This window comes from Trichomonas vaginalis, chromosome I (assembly GCF_026262505.1).
Source record: "Trichomonas vaginalis G3 chromosome I, whole genome shotgun sequence".
NCBI classification, from domain to species: domain Eukaryota; phylum Parabasalia; order Trichomonadida; family Trichomonadidae; genus Trichomonas; species Trichomonas vaginalis.
In genome coordinates this window covers 26,185,968-26,211,586 of record NC_067203.1, presented here as the reverse complement: position 1 = coordinate 26,211,586, position 25,619 = coordinate 26,185,968, and the positions used below count along the sequence as shown (strand labels likewise).

Genomic DNA, 25,619 nt, shown 5'->3' with positions numbered 1-25,619 from the left:
TTCATTGACATATGTTTTATCTGCTTTATTTTCAAGGCTAACGTTTAAGTCTGTTATTTCAGAAGATGTATGTGTATGTCCAACGTCACTTTTCCTGTTTAAGGTTTCTTGTAAGTTTGTAATATCAGATATAGAATGTGTATGTCCAACGGCACTTTTCCTATTTAAGGTTTCTTGTAAGTTTGTAATATTTGCAATGGTATGTGTATGTCCAACGTCACTTTTCCTGTTTAAAGTTAGTTGTAAGTTTGTAATATTTGCAATGGTATGTGTATGTCCAACGTCACTTTTCCTGTTTAAGGTTTCTTGTAAGTTTGTAATATCAGATATAGAATGTGTATGTCCACGGCACTTTTCCTATTTAAGGTTTCTTGTAAGTTTGTAATATTTGCAATGGTATGTGTATGTCCAACGTCACTTTTCCTGTTTAAAGTTAGTTGTAAGTTTGTAATATTTGCAATGGTATGTGTATGTCCAACGTCACTTTTCCTGTTTAAGGTTTCTTGTAAGTTTGTAATATCAGATATAGAATGTGTATGAGTCTTATTTGCTTTTGTCTCTAATGTTTCCTTAAGACTTGGTATTTGGTTAATATAATGTATATGAGTCTTTTTAGAATATTCGTTTTCAGCTCTTGTCACTTCACTTGACATTTTATTGTCAACATATGTTTTGTCTGCTAGTTCAGGATGAGTATGTTCTTTTGTTGCATAAGCATTGTTAGCTCTTTCTTCTTCTTTTGCTATTGCATCGTCTACATATTCTTTGTCAGCTTTGTTGTCAACATCTGCTTTCAAAAGAAGTTCATTTATAGGTTTCTCGTTTAAAGTTCCTTTTGTTGGATTTATACAGACAGTATTGTTCTTATTGTCTTGAAATAGAAACTCATCTGTTATAGGGTTTAATGTCAGTTTTAAGTTTCCATCCTTTAAAGTTTCAGATATCTTAGAATAGTTTGAAAAGTTTGTTGTGTTCTTATTTAGAGCTTGCATAATGAGTTGTCGGTTGTGTTGTATTTCTCTCATAGACGCTGTTTCATTTGACATTTTTATTATAGATAAAATATGCTTCCAATAGAAAAAGAAAATTCTAGAGTTGCTACAACTAAACCATTAGATGAACTTTTTACTAATGTCGGTCAAAAGTTTGACTTAGATACTATAAAGCATGAAGGCTATCGTTTTGACTACCCATTAAGATGGTTAAGAGACCCATCTGTCACAAAAGCTATTGGCTTTCGAAGAATAAAGTTTGTGTCTGTAGAAGATAAAAGTTTTCCATTTATTGTAAGGGTTCATATAGATTATACATCTGAAGGGCAACGAAAAATGTGGGAAGAAATTGAGCTAATACAAGTTGACCTCTCATCTTTTCTACAGGCTGCATTAAAAAATATAGAAGATAAAATAAATTCATGTTATGCAAAATATGCTGATGAATATGCGAATACCGATAGCACACTTTATGTGAGAATTGTATATGACAAACAAAATTCACAAGTGTCATTTCAAATCTACGAAGACAATCCAAATAAAGACGAACAAATATATACAGAATTCACTGCAATGTCATGGTATTATTTGCAAAGAATGTTAAATCAGAAAGTTGAACCTCCTTTAGCAAATATCTACAGTCGATATGCAAGAGATGAACCATATTTATTTAAAGATGTTTTCGACCCAGATGCTATTATTGTTCATGCTTCATTTTCTGGCGCCCAAAACTCTTTCTTATGCTTGGCAAATGACTTTTACGAAAAACCTACAAAGTTATACGAACCACCAAGTGGAAGTATTTCAGACTTTCAAGTATGGTTTACTACAGATGGAAGAAAAAGAATAATTCCATTATACCATGCGTTTTACTTAGAACTTAGTTTCATATACAACTACTATCGAACGATAAAAATATAACTTTTTAATATACCGGTTGTGGTTGCCAACTTGACTGTGGTGCAGGTTCAGGCTGTTGTATTACAGGAGCTTGTTCTTCTGGTTCAGGGTCTTTAGGTATAATACCAACAAACTGACCTACTCTTTTACCAATATTTTTGACACCGTTCCATACTCCTCTTCCGACAGATTTTATTCCATTCCATATACCTCTTCCAACATTTCGAAAGAAGTTTCCTATCTTACTGAAGAAACCCATTTTACTATATGTAAAAATCTAATGTCCGCCTAGTCTCTTACGTTTCCTGTTGAGTTCCATAGCATTCTTTAACTGGAGCTCATACATTCTGTTTCTCCTCTGGTAGAAAACATATTCTGGGTCAACTCCTGTGTTCGCGTCATCTGCATAAAGTTGTTTATATCCCACTTCAGGGTTTGTATAAAACTCTTTCCATCTCATATTTGCATACCATGGTGGCAAACCTAACGCAGCGTCATTTGACATGGCAGTTTGCATTTGTACATCTGTTGGCACTTGACCATAGTTTGCCATTGCAGTTTGTATTCTAACTTCATTTGGAATATTTTCTGGGTTTGGTTGTCCAGGTTGCTGTGCATTCGCTAAGTTCTGTGCGTCCATTTAATATTAGATAAAAATATCTCTTACGAGTACATATGCTGAACATTTGCAGGCATTGGTTCATCTTCATATTCTCTGTACTTTTCTGCCACGTCAAATAAATAAATGACACAATGGAAAAAACCTAAAACAAGTAGTCCTATTTCAAACCACATTTACTTACTAATAAAATTTCTTTATTGTGACACTTTCTCCAGTTTATAGGACCTCTCTCATATTCTATCTTGTCATATATAAACTCATAGTCATGTATGTCCTCTAACCATCTCATAACGGTTTCTAAACCACTTTTATCGGATGTAAAGTAAAAGCATGGATGGTTATGTATAACGTCTAAAGTTTCTAAAGAGTCTCTCAAAGTCCAGTCTACTTGGTATTGAAAATCCCATGTGTTATAGAACGGCGGGTCCACTATAAAGAAAACATTTTCCTTGTCTTTATATTTTTCATACAACTCTGTCCAATGACATCTCACAAACTCTATACCCTCAATATATTTTTCTATGTCCTCTTTGAAAACATTTGTATAGTTAAGATATAAAACTTTTGACATAAGTGTTTCAATGTCATGAACTCTTATAGCACCACTATATAATAGTCTAGCAGATATACTATCCCAGTCTATATATTCTGCTTTTTTCAAAACCTCTCTCACAATATTTTTCTTATCTAATGGTATACGTTCCATCTTACCTATAGGTATCTTTTCTTTTAACTCTTTCAATATATTGTTTGTGTCTGGAATATGTTTGAGACGGTCCATATAGTTGTCGAAGTCATTGCATATAATCTTTGAGTCAGGAAATACGGTATGACATAAATGGGATATATAGAAACTTCCACCGAACAAATCTACAAATGTTAGACCATTCGGTAGTTTCTTAAGTTCTCTCAATATAATATCTTTACATCTACTCTTATTTTCAAAGAACGGTAACGGTGGTTTTGTAAAATTCATTTATATATAATAATAAAAATTTTTTACCCGAAAAGTGACAGAAAAGTGACAAAACATGAAAACATATATAATTTGTGAAAAGTGATACATTATATAATGTTTTCGACCCAGAAGAAGGCTTCTTCCCAGAAGCAATGGAGGAGGAAGAAGAGGAGGAGGAAATACAAGACTCTATCCAAGAAGAGTCCTCCGAATTCACACCAGAAGACTAACAATTTTCCGAATAAAAACTTCATTTATACTAAACATCTTCGGGGCTAGAGGGCGCAACGCGCCTGGAAGCCCCACTCACCTGACCTCATTTTTACTATTTTTATTGAATTTAAGGGAATTTCAAATTCAAGATCATGAAAAGATCAATGATTTTATGTGCATGCACAGGTCAATGAAACTTCATGTGTCACAGATTAAATATTTCTATTAGTTTCTAAAGATTATTCGTTCGAGGTTTATATTGTATAAATAAATAAAATAACCTTATTATCTACAGGAGTATTCAATTTTTCTAATAAATATTCAATTTTCAGAGGGAAAAAAAAAGGTAGTGGGGCTTCCAGGCGCGTTGCGCCCTCTAGCCCATAAGAAATTTTTGTTTAGATTAAAATTAAAATTTTTATTCTGAAATGTTTGCTTTAATGTTTTTTATGGATGGAAATGAACTGGATATCGTCTGAGTCTTCGCTTGTTTCCTCCTCCTCTTCTTCTTCGTCCGAATTGTCTTCATCTTCACAATAACCAGATAAGAAGATGGTTATTTTGGTTTGTTCTGGTTTTTTGAGAAGCATTTTGGCTGTGCCAGTAAAAACGAACTCAAGATTTTGATAGAATTGTCTGCTTGAGTGAGTGAATTTGCATACTGTAAGTGGCATTGCAACTCGGTTTGCTTGAACAGATATTATTGAAACTTCTTCTCCATCTGGTATCCGTTCAATAATATCTAAAGCGGCTGTTGTTATAATATGCATATTGTTTTCGTAATGCAATTTTGGATATATTTCGAATGGATGTGCAGCTACACCAGCTGGAGCAACAATGGAAAGATTCCAGGAGAAAGAACCGTGTTTGTTTTCATCTTCTTTCCAATTGTAAGTTAAAGGATAAGGACGAAAGTCTTTGAGTGTTTCATATAACTGTTCTCTTAAGTTTGGTTCACAGCAAATAATGAATTCGTCAATTGCTTGAAGAGATATCATAGTTGAAACATAAGGCAAATTCGACAAGAAAAAGTCAACCATTACTGTCGGGTTTTGAACTTTGTTTTCTAATGTTTCGACTGGTTTTATTATACTTTTGAAATATCTATCATAGTCATTGTTGTCTGTTAAGGACAAATTGTTTGGATAATCTGCAATGAGTCTTCTATATCTTGCTTCTGTTGTTGAGAATGAGAAGACACCTTCTGGTTCTGTAGGAGTGTAAGTTTTTAGTTGAATTTGAGCTTCAATTTGTGTCTGATTGGAGTCTGATTGGACTGAAACAACTTGAGCTTCTGTAGTTTGTTCGACTTCGGCAGTTTCTTTTGGTTGAATTTGAGCTTCAATTTGTGTCTGATTGGAGTCTGATTGGACTGAAACAACTTGAGCTTCTGTAGTTTGTTCGACTTCGGCAGTTTCTTTTGGTTGAATTTGAGCTTCAATTTGTGTCTGATTGGAGTCTGATTGGACTGAAACAACTTGAGCTTCTGTAGTTTGTTCGACTTCGGCAGTTTCTTTTGGTTGAATTTGAGCTTCAATTTGTGTCTGATTGGAGTCTGATTGGACTGAAACCTGTGTAACCTCTTTGGACATACTAGTAAAGTATGAGGATATAAGTGTTTGACCTTTAAAGAGCTTTTGTAAAGAATTGTCAGTCATGCTACTACTGTGGTCTTCCATTAGACAAAAATGAACTGACCAGAAGTTTGTGGAAAATGAATATTGAATAAAAACCGTTTTCGTCAACGGTAACCCCCTCTATTTTTTTTTTTATTTAATAGTTACCGTTGGCAAACCGTTCCATCTCAAATATTGAATGAACTATAAACGTTTTTTGTTTTCTATATATACTTTTTTGTCCAACGGTAAAACTTTTTACACAACGGTTTTTGAGAGTCGTCGCCGTTGACTTTTTTGTAGAGCACTCAAAATAGTATAACTTTGTCCGGACAAGTAAGGGTCTATCGTCGCTACAGGAAAAGTTACAGGCGTTCCAAGGAAGTATACTTTGAGAAGCCTTTTCTCCTTATAGAATGAGATAGGACGGTTATTTTACAAAACTGACAACACTTTGACCGAGTAGTTTTTTGTGCTGAACAAAAAGTGTCATATAAACATCTGTCAAAAACCGCTTTTTAACTTCACTTAAAATGCCACGTAAGCTACGTAAGAATATACGTAAGAGGAAGAGCATTGAAACATCCAATAGTAAAACTGACACCACAACAACAGTTGCAACAACAAATGATGAATGACCCCACTATGTTGCAACAAATGTCAAGCAACCCTATGCTTTTAAACCGAGTTATTGGTGCACAGAGTGGAGGTTTAAGAGCGGCACTTTTAGCGAAAATGGCAGGCTATGGTGGAGCTGCAGACGGAACAGCTATAACCCTCAAAGTCAAATGAATTTGAGTTCACTCAAAAATCAAATAACAGATGTCAAAAAGTCAAACATAGACATACAGAACAAATAAGTGAAAACGAAAAGAAACTAGAATATGACAGACACACAAAGAAACTCAATGAGTTAAACGTAGAGAAAAAGAAGAAAGAAGAACAACTGAAAGAACTAAGTACAGAGGAATATGCGAAAAAAGTGTCAGAAAAAGCAGCAGAAGTAGCAAAAATGGAACAAGATGTTATAAATTTGAAAAACCATACTACTCAATATAAAGTACTGAAAGATGAAGAGATAAAACAAAAAAGCCCTGAAGACATATATGGATAGCGATGAGTATAAAAAAGAAGTTGAAGCAAATGTAAAGGCAGAAAAACTTTTACAGTTGCAAAACCAAACCGTACAGTATGAAAACTTAGCACAAGAAAGTAAAAATAACGACGCAGCCATGCAAAAGGCAATGAAAAGCGCAGAATATATAAAAGCTAATAATGACTGGTTAGATGCCCAAGCCAACGCTAAAGCAGCCCAACTTATAGGGTCAATAAGGACAAAAATACAAGCGGATGAAGACAGTTCAAATGAAGCTTTAATGAATGCTGACTTTAAGAACGCCTTCGAAGCTCTTCATAGTAAGGTGAAACTAGTGAACGACTTCTCATCTGGAAAGAAACTGAAGTCTGAAGGTTTCGACAAAGAGTTAAGAGAAGTAGCACAAAATATGACGAAAATAACAGATGCAGCAACGAGACAGGCAGTTCAAAGTGCCTATGACGCCGTTAGAGCAACTGTTGTGGAAAGTCAAGAAAAAGAGTTACAACAGACCAAAACAGACCTAGTAAATGCTTTCTTAAGAACGAAAAGTCAGGTAGGACATTATGCTGCAGATGGAACATATGTGCCAGCTGGTGGAACTTATATACCAGCTGGTGGAACTTATATACTAGCTAGTGGAACTTATATACCACCAAACCCTCCAAGAGAAGCACCTGCACCAGGACTACCTAAAACATTTACATCGTCACATGGACACAGACACAGGCATGCACCAAAACCAACACAAACAACCAACAGTTCAAAACACTGCACCACAACCAACAGTTCAAAACACTGCACACAACCAACAGTTCAAAACACTGCACACAACAACCACAAACAGAGCAAGGACATAAAAGAAGTAGAGAACAAGGAAACCAAGAATTCTTAAAAATGCTTAAGGAAAATTATGGTTACCCAGATACTCTTGACTTTAGTGACAGATATAAAGAAGCTATTAGAAAGTTCAAGGAAGGAAATACTGACCCGAACCTATTTAGCTTTATGGTTCAGCACCAAATGGGATATAATTTCAAACCTGGAAAATACAAGCTCGCTAAGGGATATGATTTAATAGCATATCATCCAAATGACATGATGAATTTACTCCGAGATATTTGTGTCAGAGATAAATGATAATTCAACTATCTTCATGAAACGCGTAAAAAATAGAGACGGAACGAAAGAAGAAAGGTTATGAATGCGGATGACTTAATAGGGAACTTGTTAAAAACGGTCTCGGAATATATGAAATGCCAGCAGATGAGGTACAAGAAACTCCACAGGAAGAAGTTCAGATACAACCAGACATGGAAGAAATAGTTCAGCAACAACAGCTAGAAGAGCCTGAAGGAAACGAACAAGTCCCTCCTTTGGAAACTAACTTCACAGAACTAGATGAAGATTTGGAACAGCCGAAAAATCTTGACCCTCAACAAGAGTATGCGGAGAATATGGAATCTTTCCAAGAGTCTAAGAAAAATTCGGCTGACATAGTAGAAGAATATCGAAAAATGTTCGCCGACATACAAAAGACTCCAACATCAGATGAAAATATTCAGCATAGAATGGAAGTACTGAAAGAAAATGTACGCAAATACAACAATCCTTTTTACTTACGACCATATAACGTTCAATCTTTGGCTGAACTCGGTGAAAATAAAAGGTTAAATTTCAACAAAACATATAGAAATGAAACATTGTTTAAAGTTCATTCAGAACCTAACCAATATGGAAACAAACCTACTTTTGTTTCTGCAGACTATGGAACTACAATGAGATGGGGTCATAAAGCTAATCCGGATAGGTGGTTCATAAACTTACAACACAATTCCAAGAAGTTGTAGACGCAATGGAAGTGAATGGTGAACCAGATATAGCTGGTATTTTCAGCGCGGCTTTAATGCCATTGAAAGATATGAAAGATGCAGATATTTTGACCAGTATGAAATGAACATGGCTGATGGAAATATAACACCTGACGTTCTAGAACATTTATCTCAAAGAACTACACAGAACCATAGAGATGGTATATTTGGTGAAGAGTTTAGAAAGAAAGTTAGGGAGAAGAAGGAAGAGAACCTATTGTACATGACCTTGCAAACGAAAGTTTACAAAATGTCATAAAAACTTACTTTGCAGACAATGAACGAGAAGGGATGAATATTTAAGAAAACTCAAATGGACAGTACCAAATGAAATGTTAGTATTGAAAAACATGTTCCTTGACAAAATAAAACCAACTACAGAAATAAATGACGCAAGACTGAAACATTGGGTAAAAGCTTTCCCATTCACAAAAGATATTATTGGTAACATGGAAAGAAAACCAGAATGGCTACAAAAACATATATTTGGAAACGAGCTTATTCCATATGGACAAGCTCTGTTTGAAGAGCTTGAACCGGAAACTCAGGAAAGAGTCATGCAAACAATACGCGAAGACTCAAATACAAACTATGACAAAATCTTTCTAGGATATAGGTTACCTGAGATGGGCGACCAGAGCCCAAAGGCAAAAAGGACATGGGAAATTTACAACATACTAGGTGAACATGAGGCAAAGATGCAACAACTTGAAGCAGAGGGCAAGTTACCAAAAGCGACACCAAAGAAGAAGAGAAGAGTAGAACAAAGTGAAAGTAGTGAAGAAGTAACTTCATCTAGTGAAAGTAGTGGCAATGAAGGAAAAAGAAGAGTTAAAAACTCAGTCAGGAAGAAAGTAAAGCTTGGTACGAGTGGGTTCTATTATGATATATAAATCCAACTATTCTATATTTTTACCCATATGAAATGTACGCCGCTCAGAATATAACGCCAACAGTTTTGGATGCCATGAACGGAAATGTTTCCGAATGGTATAACGAATGCGACAATGCCATTAGAAGGTCAGAAATAGTTCCTGGAACTTACGAATATACAACTGCTGTTTCTTATGGAAACGTAGGTGAGTTTGGAGAAGGTTCTTCAACAACAGTAGATATTGCTTGCGACAGGTTTCATATTATTTCTATTGACAACTCATTCTTATACGTGGAACAAGACATTGAAATAAAACCTTCTGCCAAGTTGTCTGACAAGAAAGGTTGCAATGGAATTTTCTATGTCGGATACCAATATGCTCCAGAAGTTTTCATGGGATATAAGATATATTCTAACTCTGACTTAGTTCAAACAGTAACATGGGCAAACTATGAATGGTTCGCTTTGAGAAACTCAGTACAACCACAAGCTAGAGAACAAACAGACCAGTATGCAATATTGAGAAAATAAGAAGACTTGACCCTAACGTTCCAGGAGTTTATGTTAACCTTTCTGGTTCAGATGGAACTGCTGCACTAAAGTAAAACTGAAACTTAGAGTTCCTTTGTCATCTTTCCTCATCTTCAGGTTTTTAAGATACTTGCCAAACTGGGCAGGAAAAATTTCTATCGAACTTACTCCAAGCAAAAATAACTTAGTCATTGCACCAACACAAGACCCATTCACTACTTAGCGGAACTGGTGGAGTCATTCGCCGATTTTGCAAAGACAAAGTTGACTTAGACTTTGGTTTCTCAAACTTCAACAATGAAGTAAACTATTATTTCAATGCTGCTGGAACTGCTTGGGACCCAGTTAAGTTCACATGCGAAAAATTTGAATGCAAGAGAATAGAAAGCAGACTTGCAGTCTATATGTTGGACCCAGATATTTCAAATGCTTTAGCTGCCAAATATATTGCAGTTCCACTTATGTTCCCTATACACCAAATATCTGTCAAAGACTTTGCAGGTGAAGTTGGAAACCAAAGTGCTGACCCAGGTGCAAGAACAGATATTGCTTTAACAACTGCAATGAAACATGCAGATACTATGTTTGTACTGTTCAGACGAACTATAAATGACTATTCTTGTTTCTACAACCCGGTATTAAATATCATATAAACATAGATGGCAAATATTATCCAAGAGAAGAATATTCTACAGTTGAGGATATGAGGTCATACAACTTGACATTAGATGCTATGAACTTTAACAACAACTTCACAACAACCATTAACCCTGAAATGCAAAGTTCTATTATGCCATATGTGAAAGTATGGACTCATACAGGAGGTCAAAAAACTCAATATACAAATGGAGACCGTTCAAACTTTTGGCTTGGCATTCCATTTGCTGACTCAGAAGACTTTATGGGTGGTATTTCAACTGTTGGTACTGTACAAATACAATATACTGGTGACAGAGACGGTCCAGATGAATGAGAGCAAAGAAGTTTACAAAACCAATAGCACTTTTCACGGAAGATGCTCTTTTGAAGATTCGTTCGATGAAACCTGCTGGGGCTCCTCAGATTGGCATAACGACAGCTTCCATCGAGCAGATTTTGGCAGCAGGTCAGTAAGTTGTTCTTGAACTGACTTCTCTCCGTCAAATATTGACAGTACGCCAGTTTTGACATAATATTGTAAGATAAACTTACCTTTAGAAATATCGTAGTTTTGAAGTTATATTTTTGTCTGCTTCAAGAACTTTCACCATTTCAGTTATACCAACTTTCTTTGCTTTATGAAAATATTTTGGTTCAGCAAATATTGCTATTCTATAACATTTTCCATTGTTTGTATAAAGAACTATTCTGTCAATGTATTTGTATTGTTTGTGTGTGTAAACTTTGTTCTGCTTCAATTCGAAGAGATACTCGAATACGTCCATCTTTTTATTCTAAGTAAAATGTCATTTCCGAAAAATAGAAGCGTAAGTGTTTCAAAAGGTTTAATGGCGGTGGCAGATGTGAAGTTAAATTCACCAACTCAAACAAACAGTCAAAGTGTTGTTGTCAATGTCAAAGACAGAGATGTTGAAGTGGGGAAACCATACGAAGACGAAGATGGTATAACAATTGTTCCTGTAAAAGAACAACCAACATATCCTGAAGTTAGCAGAGACTTAAGTTCTGTTGCAGATATTCGAAACGACTACCAACAACTGAAAGACAAACTTCAAACTCAGGAGAAGATTTGTCAAGCTTTAAGTATAATGTTAAACTTGGTCGAACACAACCCTGTAAAAGTGAACTCATATGTCATTGCACCTCATGAAGTTTTGAAAGAACTATTGAAACTTTTGACAGAGGCAGACGATATAAACATCAAAGAAATAGAACCCGACATTAGTTGCTGTGGTGTTTCATATAATGTCATTGACAAGATATACGTTATGAAAGGAGGTGAAACGTTGAACTTAAAGTATAGTTTCCCAGACGTCATAAAAATATTTGACGACCACAACATTTCATTAAAATTTATTTGCTAAGTAAAAATGTCAAAACTTCTTGAAAGATGTTTGAAGAAAAATAATATAGACTTTATTTCATGTAAAGGACTTTACACACTTTTGAACGATATGAAAGACCCTGTTTTGTTTGTTCGTGTAGACAAAGGAAAGTTCTATGTCTTTACAAAATATTTGAACTTCTTAGACAGAGAACTTCAAGAAACGCCATGTGAAAGTTTAGATGAAGTTCTTCTCCACTTTCAGAAAAACTTTTAAATATATATAAATGGCAGAAGACATAATGGTTTATACTATTACGACTAAAAACCCTGAGTCATATAATTCTATAACAACAAACTTACAAAGTCCTCAAGGACGATATTGTAAACTAACTTTAAACACAATGACGACTAAAGCCTGTTTTGCTCTTTTGACACCAGAAGACTTTATTGTTGTGAATGGTAAAAAATACTCCTTTGAAGATACTTACTCAGATATACCACCAGGTTTTGTTGACTTATTTAATACTTTAAGTACAGGTGTAACATGTGCTGCAACTAGAGCAGGTTTCGTTATGTTTGGATGTCCGACTGAGTTTACTATAAACATATGAGCTATAATACAAAACTTATTTCTGGTTTTTACTACCAACAGTTTCCTATAACAGGAAAAGGTGTCATACAAGGAATGTCTATTCCATTGACTTTAAGCACACCTATTTTATATTGTTTCAAACTTAGGTTCAAAGTGTTATTCGAATGTCGACAGAAACTATTATGACCAAAAGATACTTATGCGTATAAACAATACTTTCTCTGCTGGTTTGCCTATTGTTCATTCGAATGCAGAATTTTCAACCTTAGTGAACTCAAACACTTGGCAAGTATAACGTTGACATTAGTTGACGCAAACTTTGTTCCTGTAAAACTTTTATGTCCTATGTATTTGTCAATGACGGCAGAAAGTTTCGAATTGGAAGATGCAACCGGTGAAAGTATTGTATTACAAGAACAACTTCAACAACAAATAGCTCAAGAACAACAAATGCAACAAATGCAACAACAAAGTCAAGAATAAAAAAAATATTTTTTTTATTTTTATAAAAATGTACAGAATAGATGTTTCAGATTTTTATGACTTCCAAGCATTCAGAAATATGTGTCCATTTCGAGACTATAACAAAGCAGTCGAGAATTTGAAACGTTTAGTCATTTATGTTGACTCTGCCCCAGAATGTTATGTTATGAAAGAATGGGATGTTGTCTTTAACAAACCAAGAGCAACAATAGTGTCTGAACAAGAATGTAGACAGAAACTTAAGAAAATAAAAGTCGTACAAGTTGGCATGAAGATGTTAGATGCTTGGGATATCTTATTGTCAAAGTTAGAAGATTTTTCAGTTCGAGGTATAAAGTTCTATACACCTTCTCCAAACTTCTATTCTATCTTCACTGGATATAAATACGAACAAGTAGAATGGAAAGAAAATATTATAGAAGCTTGGTTAGACCATGTCAAAGAAATTATATGCAATGGAAACGAAAAGGTTTATGAGTATATCTTATGTTGGTTTGCAAACATCTTACAACATCCAAGTGCTAAAAATGAAACTGCTCTCATTATAATTGGAAAACAAGGAACAGGTAAGAATACTTTCTTTACAGATATTTTGTGCAAACTGTTAGAAGGTTATTCGAATCCGAATATGACAAACTTAGAAAACATCTGTGGCAAGTTTAACTCCTCAATAGAGAATATGAAACTTATAGTTTGCAATGAACTTCAAAGTATAGATACAACAAAAGTTTTGAACTCAGATGCTTTGAAGAGTCTTATAACAGACAAAGTTGGAGTTGTTGAAAGAAAGTATAAAGAGACCAAAGAGTTTGTGAAAATGTTGCAAACTTCATTATGGTTTCAAACAATGCTGTTCCGATGAAGTTAGAAAGTTCTGACAGAAGATATGTAGTTGTCAGAACGTCAGAAGCTCATATGCAAGATACAGAATATTTTGACGACTTAGCAGAAACTTTGACATCTGACTTTTACAACCACTTGTTCTCATATTTTATGACATTAGATATTTCTAAGTTCAATCCAAGACAAATTCCACATACCGAAGAGAGACAAACATTGTTAGAAGCAAACAAGAGTGTATATGAACTGTTCATAGATGAAACTGACTTTGAGTGTTTAGATGAAAGGTCATTGTACGATTCGTATAAACAATATTGTCAAGAATATGGTTATATGACAGCGTCTAAACGAACATTCTTGGCAAATGTCAAAAGTCTTTTAGACGTACAGAATGGTGTATATACAAAGAAAATTTTTTATGAGTAAATTTTAAAAAAAATATTTTTTTATCCGATAGAAAGATGGCAAAATTCATCTCAGTAAAATAAGTACATGACAGAAGTCAAAGATAAGTTAGCCCATTCACATATTTGAATGTTTACTTCTACCATTTTGAAAAGTCTATTTGCAAAATTTGGAACATTGAACCAGTTAAGTTTGCTGATTGTTAGAAAAAGTGGTGCAAATTTTGAAGACTTATACATTGACGGTTTGTTGACAGTCAAAGAAAATTTTGACAGAAGGTTCTCAAAACCTCGAAGAAGGTAAAGCATACAAACTTGTTATACCTTATGAACCAAAGAAAGCAGACGACTATGAATATTATGAGTCTAAGATAGTTGAAGTTCAAGGTAAATTGGGTAAAAAGATTTTAGAGTCTAAGCCAGTGTTTACTCCTAAAGAGGAAGAGAACATTGACATTGACCCAGAAATGTTCTAAAAATAAAATTTTATTTTTACATGTCAAATTTCTTTTTCTCTGGAACTGGTTCAGGTTCTTTCTTCTCTTCTTCTACTTTCTTTTCTTTCTTTTCTTTCTTTTCTTTCTTTTCTCTCTTCTTCTTTTCTGGTGGAGTTATGTCAAATTTCTCAGAACCATATTTATGTAAAAGTTCTTTGTCCTTTAATAGCTCATCTATTCTGTTTTCTATTTCATCTTCAAGAACAGCGCATGTGTCTTCTTTGCATTCTAAGAACTTTTGTTGGACTTCATCTTTCCAAGAGGCGTCATCTCTGTCAACAAGTCTGTCATTGACAAATTTTAAGACTGCTCTTTGTAATGTTTTATGGTTCTTGTCATATTCCCAGAAACAGAACTTTAGAACAAATTCACCTTTCTTGTTTACACTATGTAAGATTTTATGGTCGACAGATGTTTTGCTGTCGAAAAGCTTGTCTCGAATATAGATAGCGAAATCGCTAGACATTTTCTAAAAGATAAAAATTTTAATTTTTCTAAAAATATGTTAGAAAAAAAGTTTGCTGACATTGACAAGAAATTTGAGAATGTTTTAAACAAGAACAAGAGGAAGTTAGAAAATGCTCAGATAAAACCTATACATGACAAGTTCTTATTTGCTCAGAATGGTATAACAGGTCTAATTGCACCACCTGGGTCGGGTAAGACTTTCACTTATCTTAAAATGGCTGCACAACAACAAGAACTAGATGAGAAGAACCCATTCTATGAGTTAGTTGTCATTTGTAGTACTTCTGGTCAATTTGACCAAACCGTCAATTCGTTCAAAGATATTATAAAGAAGTCTAAGTTAGTATGTATAAAGGATACTGAGTTGTTAGATTGGATAAAGAAGTACCAAAGAAGAGTTTTGAAGTATAATGCTATAAATGAGTATGTCAATTCGAAGTTTAAAGACCCAAATGAGGAAATGCAGAGAATATTAGAGAAGAAACACTTCAGAAACAAACAGAAAGAGATAGAATACATTTCGAAGAAATTGCAATCTTACGATTGGAAGACATTACCCTCATAGGTGTCTTCTTATCTTAGATGATTTCGCCTCTCATCCTTTGTTAAAGAATAGAGAACAAGATATGTGTCGAATTCTTAAGAAACTCAGACACTTTAACATTCAGTCGTAATATGTGTACAGACAGCAAAGAGTTTAAGTAAGGATGTTAAAAGAATACTTACTGACATTATACTTTTCCCCGGATTGTCCGAAGACGATTTCATGGAACTTATGAAAGAGTCCATGGCAGGTAAGTTTGACAGACATGAACTATGGGAGAAGTACAAAGTCATACAAGACCCTCATACTTCTTTCAGAATTCATATCTACGCAAACAAAGTTCAAATTGTAAAAAGTCAAGCTTGAAAAATAAATGGTTCATTTACTCTACTTGTTTGAAGTTGTCAAAATACTCTGTTATTTTTTCCTTTAACAATGGCAAATCTTCTTTGAATGTAAGTATTGTACAACCTTTCATATCATAGTGTGTTTGAGGTAAAGTATCTTGAACTATTTGTTTCACATCTTCATTTGGGGTCATTGAAATCGGTAAGTTTTCGCGATAGAACCAATTTCTGTCAGATTTGTAAATCTTAGCAAGGTCGTAAAAGCTTTTGTTGTTTCTTCTGACTCAATGCAACATAACCATATCTTTATCTTCTTCATTTTCCATCTCTTCAGTATAAATCATATACTTATAGTTCTTTTCCTTACCTTTTGGTACCGAACGTGGTATTCTTTTCTGAATGTTTTTGTCTTTTGCTTCAATGACTTCATCTTTTGCTTGAAGTTTCTTTTCCATCTCTTCACGTTCTTGTCTATGAATTTCGTCAAGAAGTCTGTAAATATACCAAGCATAACGAGGCGAAGCCCACATTGCAACAGCATTTACAAGAAGTCTATGTACATACCAACCTCTCAAACCATTTGGCAAATTTTTACGATTTTCATGAGTTTTAGGCGACCCCGAAAAAAGTCGGTCTCGCTGTGCTTCGCTCAAAAGTTCTTGTGTGCTTTGGTTTTTGAACCAATCGTCTGTATGTTTGGTATCTGGAGCAAAACATGCTGTCAAAATACTTTGCATTTGGTACATATCGTCTTTGACCGAACGAATGAGACGGAGTTGTTTGTTAAACTGTATGTACTCGTATTCTTCATTTATGGCTTCATGGACTATAACTGTTGTTGTGTTCTCTGTTGTTGACATATCTGTCTTTATATTCCGGATAAAAAAATAAATAAAAATAAAACTAACCTTATTTTTTCTATCTTAAGGAAATTCATGATTTTTGTGCTGAATTCAATAAAAATAATGTTTAGTCTTAGTAAGATGGTAGCTTCTTAAAGCATATGCCGTCCTTGAGTTTTAGGTACGTGAAGAGAAGTACAATGAATTCAATTACGAGTACAATTGCAATGACAACTAGGGCAACTATTTTTGTCTTTTGCCAGCAAGGGTACTTCTTCTCTTCTAATGGTTCGGCAGAACTATACTCACTCATGAGAAATGTCAAAACGGTTTAATAGAAAAAGTGTCATTTTTTTCATGTCCGAAGACTCGAAGGTGCAACACTTCCAAAATACCGACGAACTCAGAAGAGCAGCATGGCAGTATCTTCTTGACAACTTTTTTGAGTTCTCCAGGTACACCTTGGAAAATGCTGAAGAACTCCGACACAGAGAATTTGGAGAAATTGCACTCCAATACTACCTTGACAAACAAAGGGTAAACAAAGGGTAAAATAAGACTAAAAACTTAACATTTAAAAAGTGACATTTTTATGAGCTCCGAGTCACCGAGAAAACTTGGTCAGATGTTAGCAGCTTACTTCCCTGAGGAGGATGGAAGCGTTACATACATCAGGTTCAAAAACAACGAACCTGGAATTGCGTACAAAATTCGCAATTACATGACCATGGAAGAGTACGAAAGGTTCCTACAAGAGAAACCAGCTCTAAACAACTCAGAAAAGAAAGAATAAAAAGTTTAACTCGTAATTGTTTATTTTTTTACTTGTATGGGCAAGCTGCAAGAATGAAGTCGACTATCTCAGTCTTTGTTTTGACGAGCTGGACGGCTCTTGCGAGTACGTCTGTTTTGCGGTCTCCAGCTGGTGTCTGACCTTCGTAATTGCGCATGTTCTTGAGAGCTCCAACTGTAAATGATTGTAGGATGAAGAGTCTCTCAGACTGCTTGAGGTAGTCTTCACGGTCGCGAACCGAATCTGTGGTACGAGTCGAATCGGTCGATTTGAGGGAAGAGACTGAAAGCCTGTCGTCTTCCATAGGGGCTGTGGCATAATCTTTGCGTAAGCGGTTCAGACCTTCTTCGAAGTCTTGGTCTCTCTTCGATTGGGATTGAGATTGGAATTGCTGGGGTGGAGCTTGCTGGAACATCCAAGGGTTGGGGAAGTAAGGCATAGGCAGAGGAGGGTAGTTCGGGAAGCCTTGTGGTGGGTAGTAACCTTGAGGTGGAAATTGGTAGTAAATCGGAGGTACTTGCTGGAACTGAGGTTGCTGAGGAGACTGTTGTGGTTCTTTAGGTTCCTCTGGCTTGGGAATGGACTCGGTTGGTGGGACGTCGGACATTCGTTTGTGTCCTGTGGGATGGAAAATATTTTCCTGTCGGAAGGAAAAACTTTTTCTGTCGGAAGGAAAAACTTTTTCTGAAGTTCGACCAAAAAGTTCTCAATTTTCGAAAATTTGAATGGTTTACGGACGGACAACTGGAAGAGTTCTTCCTGTCGTCGGGAAAAATTTTTCCCTTTGTCCGGAAAATTTTTTCCAGTTGTCGGGAAAATATTTTCCTGTCGGATGGAAGGACTCGGAATACCAGAAGGATTTGACGAGGCAATTTACCTTATAGAGATAAATGAAGTTGTTAAGCAGTACTTGCGCAGGGTAATGAAGCCCAAGGTCAAGTTCACCGCTATTTCTGGAAGGGCTGCCTTGAATCTCGAGACTTCGACTGGAATTCCAATTCAAATACCAGAAAACACTCCTTTCGACGACATAAAGGACGCCAAAAGAGAAACTCTTGTTAAGTTCCTAAACAAACGTCCTTGGATAAAAATACCAAACAAGGAGAACCCCCTACCCCATATGAAATTGGCAATTCAGTCTCTCCTTCACTTCTCGGGTCAGCCGTTCTACATAACCTGTGAAGGCGACATCCAACCAGTTCAGTCAACCTTAACGTTTTGAGTAAAAACATTTTTTTTTCATTTTTTGAATGAAGCAAGTTAAATTCGTCCCACACCAATCTCAATGGACCGATGAAGAGTTTCAAGCCATGGTTGAAGACGTTGAGAACGACATAGACGGCGAACTTGAAGGAGCTCAAATCACAATTGCAACCAAAATTGCAGGAGTCAAGGAACAGATAGCTCCACTTAAAGCTACCAAAGCTACTCTTGACCTCATGGATAGTTACCGTTTAGATGTCAAGAGTGGAATAAGACAATTAAAATTAAAACTTCTAAACTACGAAGCTATACTCCAAAAGTTAGCAGAAATGAGAAAGACTTTACCAGAGCTACTTACATGTAAGGGACTTACCTTCAAGCAGTCCGACCAAAGATGAATTTGTTGACATTGTCCCAATTTTGTCCGAAAGTCAGCTCAGATGTTTCGAACTGCTCCCAACATATCCGGAATATGAACGTTTGCCTGAACTCTTTCGGTTCTCAAAAAACGTTTTTTGGTTCTCATGTTCGAAACTTTATCGGAAGAGACAACAAACGTTCAGAAGAAGAACAAGATATTATTTTAAACTTGTTGTATGACATAACTGTCATAACAAGCTTTTTGAAGTAAAACCGCCATTCTCAAACCACTTCATTTTTCGATGTCCGAACAAGCACCGAAGCCAAACTCAATGGAAGATGTCCTTTCAAGGTTGCCAGACAAGCGCCCAGTTCAACTTCAAATTATGAATTTGAAAGCTCATCTGACAAACACCATTAAGACTCTCCAAAGTAGTCTTATGACAGAGATGACCAATCTCAAAGCCGATGTCCTCATGAACCAAGCTTCCAATGAGAAATGCCTGAACGATTTCACGGAAACCTTGCGCATTTACGCGAGAGAGAACCGAGACCTTGCCAGACTCATCTACCGTTTCTTCGAAGAGATAGACGCCATCTGGAAGGTACTCGGAAAGGACAGAACATGCAACACCGTAATTCGTGAACACAGAATTGAAGAAGGAATTGTCGAGGAAGAAGAGGAAGAAAAGAAACACGAAGAAGAAGAGGAAGAAGATGAAGAAGAGAAACACGAAGAAGAGGAAGTTTGGGCAACCCTTGTTGCCGATGACGGTTACGAAATTTCCCAACCCTACCCATACCAAATCCGCAACAAGGAGACAGGCAAGGTTCTTACCCCAGTCCTCAACAACTTGGGACACTTGAACCTTAACCTTCGGAATCGCGGTTCAATCTCCATGGGCAAGCTTGTCGCAATTCAATGGGTTCCAAATCCAGGCAAGAAGACGAAGGTCAGACACATTGACGGTGACAAGCTCAACAACCGTAAGGAGAACCTCGAGTGGTTCTAAGAGTAAAAAAATTTTATTTTAGGGGGAAACCCCAAGTAAATTTAGGTGTTTATTTGGATAAGTATGTTAAATTAAGGGTAATTTGCAAAATTAGTTCCCGACCTTTGAATTGGGCTCTTTCGTTATCCCAGTTGCGTAGGAGGTCGTCCCAGAGGAGTTGGTAGAATTGCCAATCCAAGGACGATTTGTCCTCCCAGGCATTGAGGATGTACTGCTCGTAGAGTTTCATGACCTCTGCCTTGCACCAGACACCCTCTCCCTTGGAACGTAAGGCTTCTTCGAAGTGCTCGAATGCGATTGGCTGCGTGACCATCCGAAATGACACTTTTTGTCCGTTTGGTCAATGTTCGTGTCTCGTGCCATAGTCGACGAAAATACAGACAAACAGGTTATATATGAGTTTGAGACCAAGAATGGTGTAACTCGACCTGTCCGATTCAAAGACTCGAGGGCGACCATGAAATTAAACGGAAATTAGCTAGGAAGGAATATAAAATGGACTGGTTGCCACCACCTCCACCTCCACCACCTTTACCTGTTCCTCAAGTAAATAAGCCTTTCCCGTTCCCAAGAATTCCCACATTTTAATTTAAATTCGAATAAAAATTTTTTATTTCATGCAATGTTTTATTTCTGTGCCGTCTTCAAGTATGCCCCAGTACTTACGCTTGGAGAGGACATGAACTTCGGTGAAAATTTTGTCCAATTTGAATTGACCCATCTTCTCACCGACTAAACCCATTTCAATGAGTTTGTTGTACCCTTCTTCGTTCGTCATGAGTGCGTCAATGTTCTCATAGTAAACCTTCACTTTGGATTTGACTTCGGAGAAGAATTTGTTGTAGTTGTCAAGGACTGCCTTTGCGAACTGAGGGTAAGACCAATGTTCGACAATAGGTTTTAATGTGGTTACTAAGCCACTTGACCTTGAGTGAATTCGTACTTCAAAACAAAAGGAGAAAACCTTTCAACAAAGTTGTCGACCTTCTCATAATGTTTACTCTTCATCTCTTGAGGTTTCTTAATGGAATATCCCCATGTCGAATTCATAAGCAATTTGAGTGTCATTGCAAGTTTGGGGTTTGAAGCTTTCCTAATATCATACAGTTGTTGTATGACTTTTCCAACTGTATAGTTCCTTCCCGGGAACTCACCATCTTCGTTTGGAATTCCAGTCGGAATATATTGGACAAACCTCATGTATGCAGCGTTAAGGTCGACATAGTATATCTTTTCATCTGAGTCGAACTTGTCGCAACCAATTGGTCCAGTTTGTGGAAATTCAAGTGAGTCTCTTATCTTCTGAGAAACTTCTCCTGTTATCTCATAAACATCGTCGAAGCAACCTGTTTCATATAAAACCTTCTGACCTAACTCAGATGCTCTCCAATACAATTTGACGTCATTGGATGTCTCAATGGAAGTTTGTTTATAGCATCTTGAAGTTCTTGCAACCTCATTGGAATTCTTCTGGTTCAGGTTGGTATCCGAACAATCCAACTCCTTTTGGAATTGTGTACTTCTTTTGTACTAGAACTTTGTCTGGAACAACTTTTGGTCTTGCTAACAGTGAAAAGTTTGTTTCGTCTTTTGGTACAAAAGTTTCTGTCAGCTTGTCATCTGGAATTGGTTCCAACAAACCTTTCTCGAAAAGAATGTTTACAGCTCTGACAATGTTGCACTTGCCTTTTCCGAACAATGGGTTTGTAAGACTTTCGTTCAACATGAAGTGGTTGTGGACAATTGCAATCTTCAACCATGGTAAATTGAACTCAACAACATAGTCGTCATGTGAAGAACCTTTAGCTGTAGGTATGTTAACTCGGATATTGACATTTGCCAACGGTGCAATTTTTGCCAATTGACCTCTGAGAATGTACCTTGTCTTCACACATGACTCAAGATACTTCATCTTCTCATCTGTAACAAGACCAGAGTTCCTGAGACATGTAAGAATGCAAGGTTCATTGACAATTGTTTCAATTGAATTGTAAATTCCATACCTTGTCAAGTCAATGTCAGACTTATTTATGAACGGGAAGTATCCAGCATGTTGTCTGACTGCTTGAGGGTTAGGTTGGTACCATTCGAACTTGACACTTGCAATTCCTTCAATTGCATTCAAAATGTCTGAGTCGGAGTCAACCATTTGTTCTCTCTTTGTAGTCTTGAAAGCGTCAAGAAGTTTTGCAGCTGTTTGTTCATTGCCATTTGCATAGTAAATGTGACCATCCAAATCTGTTATGGTCAATCTGAGATTGTGTCCTTTCTTATTTCCGTCTTGAATGCAGCAAGTACTCCCATGAAGCCTTCTTTGTTCTTTCCTTCGTCAAAGTTTACTGTAAAGGTTCGACCAGATGTAATTTGACTTCTAACTTCACGATACTTTTCATATGCATATCTTGTTCTTTCCATGGGAGCATGACCATCCTCTGCACTACCTTTTTTCCTTCTCAAAGGATGCAATTGTTCGTCATGTTTCCAGTAGAATCTGGCAAAGCCGTCGTGTCCTTCAACTTGAGGTTCACTAACATCGAAAGGCATGTCCATAAGACGTTCTTCTTCTAACCTCTCTAGTCTGTTTGGATAATTTGCACGTGCTGTTTCCAAATCCATTTCGTAGCGAAGACCAGCCAGTTTGTCATAGACTTTTATGGGTCTTCCCTTCCTATATTTAAACTTCTTCGAAACTCTCCAACCATATCTTTGCAACTCTGCTTTTATTCTAGCAGATTTTCTATCCATTCTATATGGGGGCATTTTTATAAAAATAAAAAAATATTTTTTTTCTTTACTTTACATAACCGCCTGCTGCCATAAGTCTTTGACGCCAACCCATACCAGCTAATGAAGGTTGACTTGGTTTAGTTTCCAAACTAAACTTTGGTTTTGGTTTATCTTCAGTTTTTGGTTTTTCTTCTTCTTTTTCGTCACTTTTCGGTTCCTCTGACTTTACCTCACTTGCAGGAACAGTTGTGTCGTCAACATCTTCATAAATATCATATGCCATTTGTTTTTGTTTTCCTTTCAACTTTTTGTGTTTGTTGTAAAGTTTAGAATATTTCGACTCTAAGTCAATGAGATGTTCTATAATGAACTGTTGGTCAGTGAAGTAAACTTTTCCATCTGTTGTCTCGAAAGCTCCTTCAGACTTCAATATTTTATTTGTGAGAGTCTGTTTCTTTTTTGAGATACTAGCCGTTCCATTTCTATGAAAAGTGACTTTATAGTTAGGGTTTGTATTTCCAGACCTGGCACTTTCTATTATTGAATTTTTCTCTTCATCTGTAAGTTCTTTGACAGGTTTTGACAATGGTTCTGAACTTTTTGTTTGTGGTGTCAAATCTACCGTTTCAACTTCTTCGGTCATTTCATCTCAGTAAAAAATTTTAGTTTGGTTTGTTTTCAACTGGTTGTTGTTGTTTTTTAAGTCGGTCTAAAACTTCCTGAGGTATAGGAAGAACTTGACAAACACGTTGTGTAACTGCTGGAAGTCGACAAATCCATCTTGAACCCATTTGTCTCAATGCTGTATTGTTCATTTCATCTCAGTAAAAAACTTTACATTCCCCACGTTTGAGGCGGTTGAGGTTGGTTATTGTTTACCCACTGTTGTGCATGGTTATATCCTCTGTTAAAGAATCTTTCACCTTGGTCCATATAGTGTCCTGCTTGGTTATAGTAGTCATTTGCTTTGTTATAATAGTTTCCTGCTTGTCTTCCTACATTGTCCATCCATCCTTGAACTTTTCCTCTTGTTTCAGGATTTGGAATAAGATTTGCTGCATCTCGTGCTACATCCCAACCTTTCTGTACAGTTTGTATAATAGGTTGTGCTTTCTCTTTAAGTATACCTAATGTACTCAAAATCTTCCTTCCAACTCCAAATACACCTCTGGCTATTGTTCCCACTGCGGGCAAAAATCTGGATGCAACTCCTGCTAATGCGCCAAATAAACCCATTTCTTATGGGTTAAAAAATGACGAATCCAAACAAGGACCCCTATGTTTCTAAAGCAACAAAGAAAGCACTCATGATAAAAATCTTTAGTTCAACACCAAATGCTTGGTTTATGGATATCTTGGAAAACATTCCGAGGTATAGAGAAGATGGACCACCATACTGGCTAATATTTGTCGGTCAAAACACAAGATACTGTGAAGCCATACCATTATGGTCCAAAAATATTTTAGATGTGAAAACTGCTTTGACAATATTCGTTGACAAATACCATCCAACAAAACTGACATCTGACTGTGAAAGTTCTTTCAAATCAGATGATGTAAAAAACTATCTGCGTTCAAAAAATGTAAACCAATATTTCATTGTCGACCAAAACCATTCTGCTCTTGGTGTCATTGACGGTTGTATAAAAATGTTAAGAGACTTAAACCAACCACAAGGTGGTGAAGCAAATGAAATGTCATATGACGACAAATATAGACACTTCTCCATGGCAAAGATGAGACAAGTTTTAAATATTTACAATAGCCGTAAACAAAAAGGTTTGGGAAACCACTCCCCCGAAGAAATGAAAAAACAACCCTGACTTAGAGAAAGACTATATATTTAATAATTTAGTCAAAAGAGACAAACAAGAAAGAATGCCGGGCTTCAAACTTCAGAAAGGTGACAAAGTAAAAATAGAAATACCTAAACGCGACCCATATGAAAATACTATTGACTATGACAACAATGGGAACCCGACAGGTACTCACATTCGTGTTCGTAAAAATAGAAGAAAGTATACAAGAGAATATTATGAAGTTTTAGGCAAACATGGCAAAATGTACAGACTGCAAGCAGAAGATAAAACTACTATTGTCAGACCTCGTTTCAAACTTGTCAAAGTTCAAGGTGGTATACTTTCAAAGACAGTTCCTAACAAATATAAGACAACTCCTGACGAATATGCTAAAGAAGTTGAAAATGACGACTAAGCATTCTATACCATGCGTAAACTGTCATGTAAGGTGGCATGTAGTCTTTACTTTGTCCCGTTGTTTGCGTATATCCGAAACGCGATGTGTATGGTTTCCTCCTCCCTCAGTGTTATCCAGTAACAATTTATAGCAAACTTAACGTTGTCTTTAACATCATATCCTTTACCTTTTGTCATTGCTGACCAATCCCAATATCTATGCTTATGCCAACCTGCTTGAGATGTACTTAAATCTATGTAGTGACTGTGTGCAGGTAAATTTTCACCTGAAATCGTTTTACTTCCACCTGTTTCCTTTGAAGAGTTTGCACAATACAAAAACCTGTCGACTATTTGAGTCCAAGTTCCAAAACCAAGTACTACTTTCTGGTCTGGTAGAGTTCATTGACGTATAAATAGAGCCTATAGGATATAATGTTTGAAGTATTTCTGTCTTTAATGTTTGAAGCTCTGTTTTTGTCTGCTTTCTTGTCATATAAATCTTGAGCAGTGAATTTAATATTATGTTTCATCCTTCATTGACATAAACATCTTTACATCTAATGTTTCTCATCGTCGTTATGTTCGTCATCCGATGTTAAACCTTGTGGAAAGTTAGGAGGTTTACAATATAATACATCCCCACCAGTT

General features: G+C 36.2%; 13 protein-coding genes and 8 pseudogenes across 21 annotated transcripts, besides 2 other annotated features; 10 read left to right on the top strand and 11 right to left on the bottom strand.

The window, feature by feature from the left end:
- Nucleotides 1-611: part of a mobile genetic element that runs on past the window's edge.
- Nucleotides 612-1,064: 453 nt separating this feature from the next.
- Nucleotides 1,065-1,609, top strand: TVAGG3_1052530 (annotated as a pseudogene). Its single transcript has one exon. A coding segment is annotated over exon 1 (545 nt).
- Nucleotides 1,610-1,917: 308 nt separating this feature from the next.
- Nucleotides 1,918-2,151, bottom strand: TVAGG3_1052520 (serine threonine-protein phosphatase family; the record flags this gene model as incomplete). Its single annotated transcript, XM_051255778.1, has 1 exon — nt 1,918-2,151. The coding sequence occupies one exon, from the start codon at nt 2,149-2,151 to the stop codon at nt 1,918-1,920; it is 234 nt and encodes a 77-aa protein (XP_051081352.1).
- An 18-nt stretch (nt 2,152-2,169) lies between these two features.
- TVAGG3_1052510 (uncharacterized protein) lies at nt 2,170-2,532 on the bottom strand (the record flags this gene model as incomplete). The annotated part of the gene is made up of 1 exon (XM_051255777.1): nt 2,170-2,532. The coding sequence occupies one exon, from the start codon at nt 2,530-2,532 to the stop codon at nt 2,170-2,172; it is 363 nt and encodes a 120-aa protein (XP_051081351.1).
- Nucleotides 2,533-4,122: 1,590 nt separating this feature from the next.
- Nucleotides 4,123-5,364, bottom strand: TVAGG3_1052500 (attachment subunit, putative-related family; the record flags this gene model as incomplete). The annotated part of the gene is made up of 1 exon (XM_051255776.1): nt 4,123-5,364. One exon carries the CDS (start codon nt 5,362-5,364, stop codon nt 4,123-4,125), a length of 1,242 nt encoding a protein of 413 aa, XP_051081350.1.
- Nucleotides 5,365-6,313: 949 nt separating this feature from the next.
- On the top strand, nt 6,314-7,668 carry TVAGG3_1052490 (annotated as a pseudogene). Its single transcript has one exon. A coding segment is annotated over exon 1 (1,355 nt).
- Nucleotides 7,669-8,118: 450 nt separating this feature from the next.
- Nucleotides 8,119-25,619: a mobile genetic element.
- On the top strand, nt 11,161-11,697 carry TVAGG3_1052480 (protein of unknown function, DUF4106 family; the record flags this gene model as incomplete). Its single annotated transcript, XM_051255775.1, has 1 exon — nt 11,161-11,697. One exon carries the CDS (start codon nt 11,161-11,163, stop codon nt 11,695-11,697), a length of 537 nt encoding a protein of 178 aa, XP_051081349.1.
- Nucleotides 12,488-12,735, top strand: TVAGG3_1052470 (annotated as a pseudogene). Its single transcript has one exon. A coding segment is annotated over exon 1 (248 nt).
- Nucleotides 12,764-14,001, top strand: TVAGG3_1052460 (annotated as a pseudogene). Its single transcript has one exon. A coding segment is annotated over exon 1 (1,238 nt).
- TVAGG3_1052450 (uncharacterized protein) lies at nt 14,472-14,942 on the bottom strand (the record flags this gene model as incomplete). Its single annotated transcript, XM_051255774.1, has 1 exon — nt 14,472-14,942. The coding sequence occupies one exon, from the start codon at nt 14,940-14,942 to the stop codon at nt 14,472-14,474; it is 471 nt and encodes a 156-aa protein (XP_051081348.1).
- On the top strand, nt 15,159-15,854 carry TVAGG3_1052440 (annotated as a pseudogene). The gene has a single exon. A coding segment is annotated over exon 1 (696 nt).
- TVAGG3_1052430 (KilA, N-terminal/APSES-type HTH, DNA-binding family) lies at nt 16,120-16,695 on the bottom strand (the record flags this gene model as incomplete). The annotated part of the gene is made up of 1 exon (XM_051255773.1): nt 16,120-16,695. One exon carries the CDS (start codon nt 16,693-16,695, stop codon nt 16,120-16,122), a length of 576 nt encoding a protein of 191 aa, XP_051081347.1.
- TVAGG3_1052420 (uncharacterized protein) lies at nt 17,270-17,470 on the top strand (the record flags this gene model as incomplete). The annotated part of the gene is made up of 1 exon (XM_051255772.1): nt 17,270-17,470. One exon carries the CDS (start codon nt 17,270-17,272, stop codon nt 17,468-17,470), a length of 201 nt encoding a protein of 66 aa, XP_051081346.1.
- Nucleotides 17,499-18,077, bottom strand: TVAGG3_1052410 (uncharacterized protein; the record flags this gene model as incomplete). Its single annotated transcript, XM_051255771.1, has 1 exon — nt 17,499-18,077. One exon carries the CDS (start codon nt 18,075-18,077, stop codon nt 17,499-17,501), a length of 579 nt encoding a protein of 192 aa, XP_051081345.1.
- TVAGG3_1052400 (uncharacterized protein) lies at nt 18,303-18,692 on the top strand (the record flags this gene model as incomplete). Its single annotated transcript, XM_051255770.1, has 1 exon — nt 18,303-18,692. One exon carries the CDS (start codon nt 18,303-18,305, stop codon nt 18,690-18,692), a length of 390 nt encoding a protein of 129 aa, XP_051081344.1.
- Nucleotides 19,336-20,046, top strand: TVAGG3_1052390 (CYTOCHROME B-C1 COMPLEX SUBUNIT 6, MITOCHONDRIAL family; the record flags this gene model as incomplete). Its single annotated transcript, XM_051255769.1, has 1 exon — nt 19,336-20,046. The coding sequence occupies one exon, from the start codon at nt 19,336-19,338 to the stop codon at nt 20,044-20,046; it is 711 nt and encodes a 236-aa protein (XP_051081343.1).
- TVAGG3_1052380 (uncharacterized protein) lies at nt 20,096-20,359 on the bottom strand (the record flags this gene model as incomplete). The annotated part of the gene is made up of 1 exon (XM_051255768.1): nt 20,096-20,359. The coding sequence occupies one exon, from the start codon at nt 20,357-20,359 to the stop codon at nt 20,096-20,098; it is 264 nt and encodes an 87-aa protein (XP_051081342.1).
- On the bottom strand, nt 20,657-21,246 carry TVAGG3_1052370 (annotated as a pseudogene). The gene has a single exon. A coding segment is annotated over exon 1 (590 nt).
- Nucleotides 21,955-22,791, bottom strand: TVAGG3_1052360 (annotated as a pseudogene). Its single transcript has one exon. A coding segment is annotated over exon 1 (837 nt).
- On the bottom strand, nt 23,436-23,588 carry TVAGG3_1052350 (uncharacterized protein; the record flags this gene model as incomplete). Its single annotated transcript, XM_051255767.1, has 1 exon — nt 23,436-23,588. The coding sequence occupies one exon, from the start codon at nt 23,586-23,588 to the stop codon at nt 23,436-23,438; it is 153 nt and encodes a 50-aa protein (XP_051081341.1).
- Nucleotides 23,608-24,009, bottom strand: TVAGG3_1052340 (uncharacterized protein; the record flags this gene model as incomplete). The annotated part of the gene is made up of 1 exon (XM_051255766.1): nt 23,608-24,009. One exon carries the CDS (start codon nt 24,007-24,009, stop codon nt 23,608-23,610), a length of 402 nt encoding a protein of 133 aa, XP_051081340.1.
- Nucleotides 24,027-24,974, top strand: TVAGG3_1052330 (annotated as a pseudogene). The gene has a single exon. A coding segment is annotated over exon 1 (948 nt).